The sequence below is a fragment of the Aricia agestis genome, chromosome 5 (assembly GCF_905147365.1).
Source record: "Aricia agestis chromosome 5, ilAriAges1.1, whole genome shotgun sequence".
Taxonomy (NCBI): domain Eukaryota; kingdom Metazoa; phylum Arthropoda; class Insecta; order Lepidoptera; family Lycaenidae; genus Aricia; species Aricia agestis.
Genome location: NC_056410.1, coordinates 20,140,063 through 20,156,057, shown reverse-complemented (window position 1 = coordinate 20,156,057; position 15,995 = coordinate 20,140,063). Strand labels below are relative to the sequence as shown.

The window sequence follows — 15,995 nt, the reverse complement described above, 5'->3', positions numbered from 1 at the left end:
ATCTAAGAACTTGTCGTTTTCTTATATTATGCTAAATTTACTTGAAGCTATAAAATCAACTATAAAATCAACACGCCGAAACACTATGCTAATACTATGCATTATTATATAAAGCAGGTCCAAAGAGATCATAAATATTCTTTTTTCGACCTGTGTAACAATATTCAAAGTAACCAACATACAAAATTATATGTTAAACGTATTAGAAAATCTCTGGAATAAAATTGAAGTCAAACCTACAAATAAAAACTTTAGGAGGGTAATTGATTTGAAATATGGTTGCAAAATGCGCACTTTGGTGTACATTTCCTGGAACTTTTGTACTTTCGGTTGGCTGCCAAACTCGGGTTAATCATACAATTTTTGTTGAATGACCGATTCCAGTTTACTATAGAAACGTCTAGACTCTAGCTATGTTTTTACTTGTGTGTCAAGTAACTAGCGTCCATATTTGAGCAGTCTTCATAAGAGGAATTGTGCTATACTGTATTATGTTTCAACGAATCAACCATCAACTAACCAACCACGTATTTCCAGACTGTCAATTATATATTTTGTTTATTTTTATTTAGTTTTACCAAAATTACGTATTTAAAGTGTTATAATATAGTACATACTTTATAGTAATACCCTTGTCGAAACAATCTACTTCCCAACCTTGGGGTGCCCCGTCGTGATAGACGAAAGTAATGTGGGTCGCAGTCGAGTCAAGGTGAAAAATGTTTGTGAGCCCTGATCTGTAGATAGTGCGTTTAATGTTGTGTTGAATCTAACAAGTGGTTTCGCAGAGGTTTAGGTTTGTAGCGCTAGTTTCATTTCAGCTTAAGATTAAAAGGATTTTATGAAAGAATTTTAAAATTAAAAAAAAAGAAGTGAAGATATTATAATATATTTTTCGGATTCTTGGCCGTTATTAAAATATAACTAGTTGTCTGAGCTACGTTAGACGTGTATAATAAAATAAAATGATTTGTCAAGAAAAAAAAAATAAGTTACAAAACTATAGAACATACACGTAGACAATTTTAATGCTTGCAGCAGTAAACAACCTTTTTTATTTTATAAAAAAAATAGTTTTATCGCAGTTGATTGAAACAAATAACAAAATCTCGTTATTTCTATTCCTAAATCCTACAACAAATTGTACCATTTTATTTTACTGTACCGATTCCTATGCTATAAATTTGACTGCAGAATTTATTTGCAAAACGGCGTTTTAAAATGCGATACACTTGGACGTGCGACCATTAATCTGCGAGGCGTTTAACATTTAAAAATGTTTACAAACTGGACGAGAAGTTACTGGTTTAATTAATCTATGACTAATTATGTGGCAGTCAAACAACTTGAGTCAGTAATTCGGTTGGATTACTTGAGTATTATTCGTCTTAGTATTAATATAGTAGGTAAGGTTAAGGTTACTATTAAGGTAAGTAGTAAGGGAGGTTGGATTCGTGTACTTTTAAATCTCTGAAAGAATGGTACAAATAAAGATAGGTAAAGATATCCTGGAGTCAGGATAATCATTGTAATAGCTTTACGGTCCTTACGGTTGCTTTTTTAATACTAATACTATAAATATAACTGTCAATTTGCTTCTTTTTACTCACGCTTAACGATTTCAATGTTTGGTATGAACATAATATTTGGAGTCCCCTCAAAATCTAAAGTTAATTTATTTCGGTGCCACGAGGCTACAAGCATGAAGCAACATCTACTTTTTAATGAATAACAATAATGAAAAATAATTTGAATATTATATATTATCTTATGTGGAGGATTATGACGATAATTTTTGATTAAATTAAAATTTGACGACCTCTGTGGCTCAATTGGTTGAGTGTGTCAGCTCAAGCCGGGAGTCGCGGGTTCGAATCCCACCGACGGAACAAAAAGTTTTCAAAGTTCCTGGGTCATAGATGTGTATTAATTATGTGTATCATATTATAATAAAAATCTTAAATATATGTATAGTATAAAATTATTAATTATATTTCCGTAGTCTGGTACCTGTAACACAAGTCCTTCAGGTACTTAGCACGGGGCCAGACTAACGTAGTGTGAAGCGTCCATAGATATACTTATACTTATAATGATGATGATTATTGCGTTCCTAACCCTGATAATAATGATAACGATGATGCTAATTTGAATCAATTACAATTCGTATTACATTCCGCGCGTCTCACGATGGTGGTTGCGCAACCAGCCGAAAGGTGAAGGCCGCTGGTTGCCGACACCTGGTGCCGTTATTTGGGCTATGATAGCAACCTATGCGGTGTTTAAATATGACAGCTCATAGAAGAGTGAGAGTTATCTATTTATTATGGCATGTTGAGAGTCTGAGACCTAGGTTGAGAATTGAGATACAGAAGATATGTTGAGATCTAAATAATTAAGAGTTGAACTCTTAATTATTTAGGTAGTATACAGGAAATATTGATATTTTAAGACCTAGGTTGAGAGTTGAGGTACATTTTTACCAAAACATTACCCGTGGCTACATCTGGTCAAACGAAAAGTAAATAAAAGGGAACACTGTAGGTCTATTTTTTCGGAATAAAAAGTAAACTTATTATTTCACTATTCGAGTATATTCTCTAGAGTTTTTATTTTTCGTTCAGTATTTTTTCGTGAATGTTTAAAAAGCTTCGATGCCTGATCACAAACTTTTGTGTAAAATCAAACAACCAGTTTAATTTATTAAATTTTTCTAATTACTTCGTTATGTTTTTGCCATGATAACGAAATACAAAATGAAATACTTTATAAGGTTTCCAAGATTAATCAAAAGATCTTTAATGTTACTTACAAATTATGTGTAGTAATATTTAATAATAATAATAACTCCCCACACCGGTTTCGGTGGCCGGTGGAAGATTTCAATGAAACCAGGCCAATTACGCAGGAGTAATTTTAATTTTTATAGTGCCCAAGTGTGTGCGCAGTACACAAGAACACTCTCTATTCCTTTTACTCTCATAACCCAGTGGGACGGAAGATCGACACGACTAATTTTATATTATGATTTAATGATATGCCGATTATTGCCGATTGCATGCCGAAAGAAAATATGCTGTTGCAATTGAACTGGCAATAAATAGTTTTCACGTTGCTTGTATGACAACGCAGTTTGCGTTTATGGTAGGTCTACGTCATACATTAGCATTACGTTGTAAAGTATTTTATCCGTGTCCTGTTAAAAAGTTAATGACGCATTAGACTTAAATGTGCATATTTAAAGCCTTTAAAGCCCCCAAATATGAAAAAGCCGAAACCATCCGTATCTAGAGGCTGCCATAAATGGGGAGGCTGATCGAATAGTCGGACTGACGCAGACCAACCACGTAGCCAATACGTTTTTTATGTTGCTTCTTTATAGAATCGCCGATCAAAATGTATGGAATTGACATAATGGTTCGATAGTATGAATTTGGCTTTCGACTCGTGTAATGTCAATTCCATACATTTTTAATGGCGATTTTATAAAGAAGCGAATGTTTGTCAGATGATCGCTGATGAAAAGATTTGACGTTTGACTCGTGTAATGTCAATTTCATACATTTTGATCGCTGATCGATAAAGAAAATATCTTGCGTGAAATGCACAAAACGATGAACCAGATCGGCCTGCAATCGGTCCGACTGAGCGATCGGCCTTCCCATATTAAAGTAGCCTTTAGATGCGGACTATTTTGGTTATTATGAAGTGTTATGATTGTTATGAACTATGTCATAAATGCGCAATTTTGTAATTTATGTTCATATTCAATGCTACAACATACACAAAAGATAATTTGGCTGAAAATGTCGTTGAAAGTAGCGCGCAAAAGGAAATTATCTATCATTTACTCGTTTCAAACAATTTTTTCCATACTCATAACAAGTTTTTAAATTACGAGAAATGACCATTAAAACGTATTTAAGATTATCATAATCGACGAAGAAATATTCATCGAGCATAAATTAAACACGAAATCGATTTGTACCGTCTGTGCCACCATGCAAATATTCTTTTCTACAAGTAGTGTGACCGAATATTTTGTTTGATAAGTAAACCCGTATGGGTGCTACCTACACACTAATTTTTACAGATATGTTCGACTAGCAGTTTTATTTTATATTTTAGTAGTTTATAAAAAAATAAGTAGCAATTTCAAGAGATACAGAATACTATAGAATTATTTTCGTCGAATATTTTGGTCCTAAACCAAAAATGCGTAGCAACCGCTACAGAAATGTTCTTCGTAGCGCTCCCTACGAGTCCCGTGTAGCGGCGCTACGGCGTAGCACGGGACTCGCGTGACGTCATCGCTACTACGCAACCTCGCGTGTAGTCCAAGATCCTGCTGTTTTTTTTTTTCAAATTTTGCGCGACTTCCATTATTCTTTGTTTGAGAGTTTGCACGCTATCTAGACGCGTAGAGTAAACGCAAAAGAATCGTATCGAGAGCGAGACGCGAATACGGATACCGCGCGGGTGGGGGCGAGACGGGTGATAAGCAACAAGTTGCGGGGGCGGCGGGGCGGCGGGGGGGACGTTATCGCGTGACGTCACGGCCCTTTCACTCGGCCCGTCGGCCGGCCGTCAGTCAGTCCGCGCGGCTCGGTCACGGCGCGAGCACGTTCGCGCTAAACACGGGATATATCACGTAAACGGTCCAGCCGGTCTGTGACTCCCGAAGTGCAAAATGGGCGTGATCAAAGTGACACCGGACTGCCTGTTCTCGGCCTGCGACATGCTCGACGACATGAGGGTGAGTGTCCCGTTTTCCCGTATCCCGTGTCACGTGTCCCGCTGCGCGTGGGCCGTCACGGGAGAATTTACGAGACATGCAAGACGTGATTTTGTGGAATTCCTCGCGCATGTCTTGCAGTTCTCTGTTACAGCTAGTAAAACGTTCGAATCCAATTTGATGTACACGTAAACAAAGATACTAAACACTACTATTTTAGCCCAAACTACGAAACTAATCATAAGATTTTATAATTTTGACTTTTTATAATATAATATAAAATTTTGCCCCTCATCTCCTTTATGAAACGGTTGCTTGTGGTCTAATTATATTTGTTTACAATCAGCTCAATTTTGTTCTGAACTATCGTTCATGTCGAATGATTCGTATTTCCTCTGTCCGCACTCGACTCGCCTTTTCACGATATGTTTTTTCACTAAAAGAAAGTTAATACAATGCAACAAGTGGGTATCTGAAATTTTAATGGACGCCGAGTTCCGTTGTCGCGCGACATTTGCCGGTGTATGGATTTGATTGTCCTGGGAATGTTATAACGTGAATAATGAGACTTATATTGTAAATGCGAAAGTTTGTGAGTGCGTATGTTGGTTACTTCTTCACGGCTGAAACTATTTTGATGAAATTTTCTATGGAGTCATCTGACATCCTGGATGAACACCTAGGCTAAAAAGTGCGGAAAAACTTTGGAAGTCATACTAATTTATTTTAAAATTTAAACAGTGGGTAGCCGCGGGGCACAGCTAGTGATTAAAGTAAAGCGTTCTAGGTGCCATAAGATAAAACTGAGAGTTATAAGTAACTAGCTGTCCCGATGAACTTCGTGTCACTTTAAAACCTTCCCTGGACTTCTACGAATATTTTAAGACTAAAATCAGCCCATCCGTTCAGCCGTTTTCGAGTTTTAACGAGATTAATATTATTGTTCTTCGGGATTATAACAAAATGTTAAACCTAGGTTGTAGCGGTTCTAGATATTACTATACCGGGCTTTTAAAGTAACAAATTAGATAAAAACATTTGTATAAAAGATTAGTACATATTTAGATGTTTAAGACATTATATCCTGGGTATAAATACGTGTTTTAAAATTCCAAGGTCAATAACTGATCGATTTCTCAAGTAGTTCACCTTTCACGCGCGTCTTCGCGATTTATTTTTTTCTTTCAAGGCCATTGCGTCAATTTTTTATCACTTTATCGCAAAATAAATATTTAGTTGAGCCGGAGTAGGGAGTTCGTCTTGATTATATACCTACCTGAAATTATTATGCTTAAATTTATGTTTAACGATACTTTATGGTTCAGAATTTGAGACTTCAGACGCACGTCGATACGCAACAGTTTAAATGCAAGGCCTCGCTTTTAGAGTGGTCTGGAGCAATATAGATTTCATACAGTTTCAGATTTTAATTACAAAACCTTTTTTGTACCTGGATTTTTCCCACAATCTTTACGTTTAATCCATTTTTAGTTCTAAAGGCTTGAAAAATAAAATAAATCTAAAACATAAAATATGGTTCTAGACTTGTCTTACTTGTTTACCTACCACCGGTTCGGGAACAACGGTAACAAACTCGCACGCTGACAGTTTTCTGTAGTATTATTATTAGAGATGCATAACGATGATGATAATGATGGTGGTGACGATGATGCGTTATCACAGAATGGTGATGAGTGCAGCGCGTTTGAAGTGGAACGATTTCTAACAGCAGTGAAACACAGCGGAAGTGGTCACCTTATCAGACCCAAACCATACGTGACATTGCCACAAGTTTGAGGTTACGTTATGGTACCTACCTCGAGATCCACATTTATAGTACCTCTGGTACCAAATTGTGTTGCACACATCGAAAATCACTCTGCTGCACAGCTACATGAGCTGTGTATACGCACACAAATGTTCTACTACAGTTTATTTTTTCATAGTGGCTTTTTAGCGAGTTAGTGTATAAGCGTTTTAGCTTAAATATTTCCCAACCAAATATGGTAAAATAAATATATCAATTTCCAAAAAGGGATATTTAAAATGACAAATATCTTATATCTTTATACGAGCAATTCTTGTACACATATATATATATATATATATATATATATATATATATATATATATATATATATATATATATATATATATATATATATATATATATATATATATATATATATATATATATACAGTGTGTAACAAAAATAAGTGATAATACTTTAGGGTGTGCACATGTTCCTTGTAGAGAGTTTACTGTGAAAGTAGCAGCGCTGAAAGACGAAATTTTTTTTTCACTTTTGTATGGCCAAGGGCCCGAGCGTCACGAGTTTCCCCATACAAAAGTGAAAAAAAAATTTGGTCTTTCAGCGCTGCTACTTTCACAGTGAACTCTCTACAAGGAACACGTACACACCCTAAAGTATTATCACTTATTTTTGTTACACCCTGTATATATATATATATATATATATATATATATATATATATATATATATATATATATATATATATATATATATATATATATATATATATATATATATATATATATGGAATCTCGGAATCGGCTCCAACGATTTTCATGAATTTAGTATATAGGGTGTTTCGGGGGCGACAAATCGATCTAGCTAGGAGTCATTTTCAGAAAATGTCTTTTTATTCGTGTTTTATCGATAATCGATAAACTGAAAAATATGACTCTTCCTGACATCTATTGGCGAATAATAATACTATTTTGTTAGCAACTAATTGTTTTAACGACCAGCAGATGGCGTTATTAAGTAACACAAAGTCAATGAGTGTTTGCTATACCGAGCAAAGCTCGGTCATCCAGGTACTAAATATATTATGTTACAAGTGGTATAAAGACGAAAAATGTATTTGTTTTCATCATAGAGTAACTTATATATTATAATAGGTGTTTTCATCGAATATGTAACTAAACTATTGAGTGCTGAGTCAGATTTTGATGAAATTGGCATAGACTAGAGCACATGACGAGGAAGGACATACGATACCTTTGATTGAGGGAAAATGTACGTTGACATCGGGAAATTATTTTTACGCGAGCAACTTCTAGTAATATATTCAAACGACGTTAACCTTTAACGTCACGGGCGGGGTCTACGCAGACCCCACGCGCTGTTTTTTGACGGTATTTTTTTAAATTGGCAAGTTACGATCGCACGTTTTCGTTTAATCTCAATGCAACGCGAGGTCTTTCAGTGAGTAAAAGTCCGTCGATCCTCTGTTAAGAGAAGTTACATTTTCTCTTATGTGGGGATACCTGCAGACCCCACCCGTGATTTAACGTATATACTTTTTTCAGATTGGTTATGTGTTTATATTTGTTTGTTTTTTTGAATTGGCTATATGTAAATGGAAAAATGTGTTACCGACTAAAAGATAATCAAATTGCACAAAATATCATATACAATTTTAATGTCTCTGAAAGTTTTTGGAAACATTTTGGAAGAGTTAGAGGTAGCTAGACCTAGTGCACCAAAAATGAAACGAAGATGCTATTTTTGTCCCAGAACTAATTATTATTGTCTGTAAGCCTTGCTATAAAACTATTTACAAGCCTCATTCTGTAAAATTATTTATTACTTACCTTGCCTATTCAAGGAATAAAAATAGTTTAGGGTAGTTCTTATCAAAGATTGTCAATTTTTTTTCTGTAATGTTTAGTGTTAATTTTTCTTTTGATTACTTATTTCTAAGTCTTATTTTATAAGAAAAAACCGGCCAAGTGCGAGTCGGACTCGCGCACCGAGGGTTCCGTACAAACCTGCAAGGTTTACAAAGTTCGTTCATTACGACAATCGAGTCATAACTATGGTATTTTTATTGCAAAATGAAATTCATAACATTACAATGGGGAAAGATGGAGGAGCATAAATTTAAGACAAAGATCTCTTTATCGTTTAAGTAATAGCTCTACGCGTTCATGAGGAAAAAAGTAATAAGTTTATATTTATTAAAAAATATATATTTTGTAATGTAACTAAAAATTTAAGGTTTTCGGAATTTTTCCTTTATGTGTGCTATAAAACGTTGCTTCATGCCAAATTTCAAGATTCTAGGTCGACTGGAAGTACCCTTTAGGTTTTGATTCCCTTGCGAGTACTTGCGAGTTTCAAAATATGCAGCTTAAATTGCTGTTTCTTTTGATTGCGTTGACATAGAAGTTTGATTTTGTTACAGCTTAAAGGTATTATAGACCTGAGTATTTGGTATGAATTTCAATTTAATACCTCTACGCGTTTATGAGGAAATGGGTAGTAAGTTTAAAATTATTAAAAAAATATATATTATGTGATGTAACTAAAAATTTATGGTTTTCGTAATTTTTCCTTTATCTATGCTATAAGACGTTGCTTCGTACCAAATTTCAAGATTCTGAGTTCACGGGAAGCACCCTGTAGGTTTTGATTCCCTTGCAAGTGTCGAAAATTTGCGGCATAAACGGCTGTATCTTTTGATTGCGTTGGCTTAGAAGTTTGATTTTTTCACAGCTTCAAGGGACAGTAGACCTGAGTAATTGATATAAATTTCAGCTTCATACCTCCACGCGTTCCTGAGAAAAAGGGTCTTGACAGACGGACGGACGGACAGACGGACAACAAAGTGATCCTATAAGGGTTCCGTTTTTTCCTTTTGAGGTACGGAACCCTAAAAATAATAAGTCAGTCTGAAGCAACCATTTTTGTTAAATTTTTTGTACATTAAACATGTGCCCTAAAAATTCTATGCATGAAATTGGTTAGTTCATAAAAATGTTCTTTACCGTCTAAATAATGGTTAGTTTATTATTTATAAATGCTTTTCTTATATAAAATTATATATTTTCTTATAATATAAAACGGGCTTAAAAAATTATTAAACATTTCTGAATTTATACGTATATTTATATTGGGGTACTTCTAGACCCCACGCGTGCCGGAATGTTACCCAAAACAACGCGTGTACTTAAAGGTTAAATATGCCGTCAGTGGAACATAATGTTATTCTTCTGTCGTCGGTGTTAAGTAATAACATGTGAATATTAATACTTCGCTTTCCATTACGCATGTTTTTGACGTTTGTGGGTTACATAGATGTTGTCGGCGACTTTGTCCGCTCAAATGAAAATTCCTCGAAAAACAAATTTTCCAGTAACAAAAATAAGTTCACCTTCCCCGAGTACCGCAAATTTTTATTGATCTTATTAATTAATAACAAAGCATCACTAGATTCATTTTATGTTAATTAAATTAATTAAATATATAAAACTCAAAGGTGACTGACTGACTGACATAGTGATCTATCAACGCACAGCCCAAATCAATGGACGGGTCGGGCTGAAATTTGGCATGCAGATAGATGTTATGACGTAGGCATCCGCTAAGAAAGGATTTTGATCAATTCTACCTCAAAGGGGTTAAAATAGGGGGTGAAAGTTTGTACATAATAATACTTGTTAACGCGAGCGAAGCCGCGGGCAAAAGCTCGTATATTATAAAGATATTTCGGACTTAGGTTCTTTCACTATCTATAATGAGTTGTGGCATTATAATCTCATTTATGAATTCGATTCACTTATATCTGCATTCTTTATTGTTTTTATCAAGGTGAATTGACTTTCTCTATTCGAGCACATTATATACGTACTTTGGTATCATTTAACTATAATTCATATCTTAAATAGTGCTTGTAATTGAAAACTATGTAACAAAAAACCTGATGTTTAAAAACAATATTCACAAAATATTTTGCTAGTAATGATCACTTCCTAACTAGCAGTATTTAAAAACACTTCAGTTATTTCAGTGCTAGTTGGATATTGCTGGCAATTTCGTCATTGCAATATATTGCTCAGGGGCGAAAATTATACTGAGTCCTTGACCAGGACAAAAAAGTATCTTCGTAGACATCTAAATCGGTTTAAATTTTTATAGATTTAGAATTAAAAATTTAATAGAGTGTATTAAATCTATTTCATAGATAGAAAATTATTCTCAGTACAAGCAGCTATTTAAACTTAAAGAAATAGTAGATTAGGTATGTACAGATAACATTTATGTGTTCGAAGAAAATATTATCGAGTGAAGCGCAGCTCATTGATAAGATCTATTCTTGTGCGATCTATGAATCACGGCACAAAACTTTACTGTGTTGTCAGTTCTCACGTCATACACCACTACCATAAAACCGTGATTGCGTCACTACTTTTTACCTAAAACAGACGGTTAAAAAAATACCTCTTGTGTATGAGAGTTATTTATAATGTCGCAATAAAGATTTTGTATAATGAATTTACTTTAGATCCACCATCAAAAATATTAATACCATAAAGAGAGTGATTTTTGGAACGAAAAGGCTCTGAAACTATAAAGAATAAGAGAGTATCTACTATCGATTACGTCCGAAGCAGTAAAAAGGACGATTCATAAATCATAAGACTCAAACTCTGTTTTATTTTCAACCAAAAGACGACATGCGACGTTACACATCTAAAACAAATAGCAAATTGAGCGTGTTTGATAAGAATAAAAGAAATTGCAGCTGCTATACGTCAGTTGTTTATATACTAAAGTTTATATAAGTTACACACCGATTAAACTGACACAAAATTCGCAAAACAAGCGAAGATTAAACGCCTGTTAAGTTTTGTTTGGTTTCGCTAACCCGACGTCCACAAACTCAAACTCGGACCATCTTTAAAGTTCTGTACGAAGAATTTGCATATATGAGATACATTTTATGTTGAGACGAATCAAAGACTAGGAATCTTTTGGCGAATAAAGATTTTTTTATTTTTTTTATGGCCGGTTTTCATTATTCCAATCTGGTGAATAAAGTGATCCAAATCAGCGCAAAATTGCAGTCCAGTGCCCGTAAATTATTCCAACAGTAATTTAGCGCTGGATTGGATCACTGGATTAGAATAGTGTAAACCGACCATTACATGAAAATTTAAAAACGACTCGCACAAAAAGTTCCTTTTTAAAGTAGTTAACACGACGAAAGAGCATGATACGTTCGTAGAAAGCTATGGGTACTTACTATTTACGCTACGATGATATTGACGATTGTAATATTTTATCATCTGGCAACAACATTACCCGGTCAAATGACATTTTGGCAGCAGTTTGAGCGCCAACTTGAGTCAGTAGTCAATTTGTCACGTGCATACATTCCTTATTTAATATAGCTTATTTATGTCTGTTAAAACTATATTTAAATTCATTTTCTTATGAACTAAAAAACTAAAGTTTATGTAGTGGTCACGTTCCATTGCTAGTCATTGTGTTCTGTAAACATGTCTCTTCGTTTTTTATTACGATAACTATCGCGGATATTTATCCCTGACTTTCGACTACTTAGCATTTCTATAACTTCAATGCAGTTTTCACACTAGCTCGTTCGACGGTCTACCAATTCGAACTATCTAATCGAATTTCCAAGACAGTTGTATCTGTGAATTCCAGTGGTTCTGCGCACGCGACGCGCACGCCGGTGTTCCATCCGATGGATTCTCCGATTTATTCATGATCATGCATTTATTTAACGTTTTCTATAACGAGATCTCAAATTCATCGATTAAGAAAGTTGCATTTGTGGGGTAAAGCTAACTACAATGTCTGAGTTCTGACTTCTGACCAACGAAGTGTTTGTTAGTCTTTCGTTGTCTTTCAATAATTCGTATCGCAGTCATTACAGGTATTTATTATATTTTAATCTACATAAATGAAAAATAATTTTCAATTTTGTCAGTTTCGCTAAAACTCGAGAACGGCTGAACCGATTTGGCTAATTTTAATCTTAAAATACCCATGGAAGTGGAAGTCTCAAGGAAATAGTCAACCTAATTCGAAGCTAAATATTACTTTCAGTCGTGTTTGCGTTGTTTCAAATATTATGTTAGTGTCCACCGAAAATAAATAGCACCTGTATGTTAATTCAGCAAAAAACAATTGCGCAGCTACTGGCATATAATATTAAATGTCACAGGTGAAAGACGAATATATTAGCTTCCATAATAGTCTTCAACATACTACATTACATTATATGTATAAATACTAGTTGTCCCGGCAAACGTTTCTTTGCCATATATAAAGTATTTCAATTTTTCACCCATATTATTTTATTGAAGTGACTAAATAAGCATGTCACCATGGCAACGTCCATCGCTAACCCGTCGCACAAACAATGGTCTCCGTCAGTCTCGAGTTGTAATAATTTACTATTATTTATTAAACAAATGCACTTATCAATATAAAAAGTAGCCAGTAGCCGATTCGCAGACCTACTGAATATGCATATAAAATTTGGTAAAAATCAGTGAAGCCGTTTCGGAGGAGTACGGTGACTAACATTGTGACACGAGAATTTTATATATAAGATAAGACGTAACCAAGAGTTGTTGTTAAATCTGTAGTTAGCTTCGTAAATAACCTTTTTCATTAGGTTTTATGCTCATGTATAAAATATCATTTGTTTAGAGATTAGACCCATTATATAAAACCTTACAGACTAACATACATAATATTATGTTTACATTTCTTATAAAACTACATATTACAATTCGAAACCACTTACCATTTCAGCTACATTATTTTAATAGATCTCGAAAAGTTGCGTACCCGTTAAAAAAATTATAAAACGCGAAATAATTTCAAAAGCACAATCAGAATCTAAATGAAACACTTCAGTTTAAATCTAGCAGTAAGCGCGACCTTAGCGCGTTATACAGGATGTTCGGCGGAATGCAGTATGTAGGTCATTTCGCAACACCCTGTACACTATCTCGGCTCTCAATGCTTTGTTCATGCACTGATGCACTCTCAAATTTATAACTCTTAATATTTAATTGGGCAAGTAGTGTTATTAAATATAAATGAAAACACGTCATATTTATCCAAGGTTTCAAACCAGGCACGATATTTTTGACAAAAAAATCTTATATAGAAATTACGCCATAATTTCATACGTCCATGTGATATCTCAAAACTAAAATGACCCCAAGCAACCCTGAAGTGGGGCCGCTTTAAATATAGAATAGATTTTCGTAATAGATTCTACAAATAATATAAAAATCAGTAGGTAGAACTGTCTTGGCCAAGTTCTTTCTAAAAAAAGTTATTCAAAACTTTTTTTGGATTTTTGAGGCAAGTATTTTGGGCCAGTAACTTGCCTCTGTGTTGCTATTGTAAAAAAATAAATGACCGTAACCACAAGAACAATACAGTTTTATTGCAGTCTTCCGTAATACAGCCTTTACCAATTTAATTAAATGTACAATTGATATGTAATTGCTTCCTTATTAACACGATTTGTAAATAGCTACCGTAACTATTTACTTGTGGATTTTAACATTCTTGACTAATTATTTGATTAGTTGTCCATAAAGAAAATACTATAATTATTCCAATTATTAATAATAATTGGGATTTGAAAGATATTAAATCTAGCTTGAGCTACACAAAAATATTTTAAACTAGATGTACGCTCGCAACTCTGTTGCGCCAAAATTCGGTTATGGACATTGTATTTTTTTCGGATAAAAAAGTATCCTATATAATCGGGACTCAAAGTATCTCCATACCAACTTTTAGCTAAATTGGCTCAGCAGTTTGGGCGTGAACAGACAGACAGACACACTTTCGCATTTAATAATGTTGTGTATGGATTAGTTCACGTTGCACATGGATATAATGACGATGTGATTGTTAACATTTTAGCAAACAATATCTGCTCATCGCGTGTGACCCCTGATAACACGGTGACAGGACAAAATGCACGACAGCCGCCGCCAGCCGAACTCGTGCAGACAGTATTATTCTCATCACTTATTACTTATTAGTAGGCAATGTAATATTAATCATAGTCTAATCATGGCGGGAGACAGGCAAAATTACCGATGATGCATAAATAGATATATTAAACTTATTAATCACTAGCGAACTTTTTGACGATTCATCTCTAACTGGCTGTCTACGCGTTGTACGTGGAAATATTAAATCTTAAATTACACATCATCAAGTTTACATTCATTGCCATTCTGTAAGTTGATTTTGAGTGGAATCGGGAGCACGAATACTTTAGTATGATTTAAAAAAAAAAAAAAACCTAAATCCTGCCCTTGCATTAGTTTTATTTATAATTTATGATAACGCGAGAGCTGACTTACTCTACTGTATAATCTTATATATTCAATCGAGCAATAGGGATGATGACAAGGTCAAAGATTAGCGAATTTTGTTAATAAAATAAAGAAATCACGGTAAAAAATAAATGTTCCCAAAATTTCAGCTTGATAGCATTTGTATTTTTTTTGTTATGCGCCTTTAAAGTTGGATATTCAAGTCAAATTTTTTTTCAATTCAATTTCATAATATTTGTATACAATTCGATAACTTATGCAATTAAAAGCCACTTTTGTTATGAAACCACTTTCATAAACGCAATATTTAATATACCTGTCGAACAAAGTTGTCTCCCGACGCATACAAACTACGAAAGACTGACGTCAGTCTTTCGTAGCACTTTGTATGGAGCGTTTCGGGCAGGTCTTTTTTTATGAGATAATTGAATTGTCATATCTTGGTGAATTTTTAAGCAATCAGAGTCATTCTTTCAATGATGTTTCTATTTTTTAAGGGTCTTTCAATTACCGATAAGAAAAAAAAATAGTCATCATGCCTATTCTTGTATATATATATATGGAATCTCGGAATCGACTCCAACGATTTTCATGAAATTTTGTGTATATAGGGGTTTTCGGGGGCGATAAATCGATCTAGCTAGGAATCACTTGTAGAAAACTCATTTTATTCGTGTTTTATCGAATACCGAGCCAAGCTCGGTCAAATAGCTAGTATTTATTATTTACCTATACTAATAGTATCTATAGTTGACTTAACAATACTTCATAGGCAATATTTGGACGCCTCCGTGGTCTAGTGGTATAGAGCGCGGCTCTTGACTCGGAGGTCGTGGGTTCGATTCCCGCGATTGAAACATGTTATTTCCAAGTTTGGTTAGGACAATGCAGGCTGATCACCTGATTGTCTGACAAGTAAGATGATCCATGCGTCGGATGGGCATGTAAAAAGTCGGTCCTGCGCCTGATCTCTCGCCAGTCGTGTCGGTCGTCCGTCCCACTGGGTTATGAGAGTAAAGGAATAGAGAGTGCTCTTGTGTACTGCGCACATACTTGGGCACTATAAAATTACTCCTGCGTAGCTGGCCTGGTTTCAATGAAACC

General features: G+C 34.5%; 1 protein-coding gene across 4 annotated transcripts in view; it reads left to right on the top strand.

Moving 5' to 3' along the window:
* Window positions 1–15,995, top strand: part of LOC121727236 (terminal nucleotidyltransferase 5C) — a 225,194-nt gene that overhangs the window by 193,334 nt on the left and 15,865 nt on the right. Inside the window, exon 1 of one of the 4 annotated variants that reach the window (XM_042114956.1) lies at window positions 4,601–4,756. The exons of the other annotated variants lie outside the window; for them this stretch is intronic. Coding sequence (XP_041970890.1) covers window positions 4,691–4,756 — 66 coding nt within the window. The 5' untranslated portion in view covers window positions 4,601–4,690. Of the gene's footprint in view, window positions 1–4,600; window positions 4,757–15,995 lie in introns of those variants that run through there. 4 annotated transcript variants of the gene reach the window in all.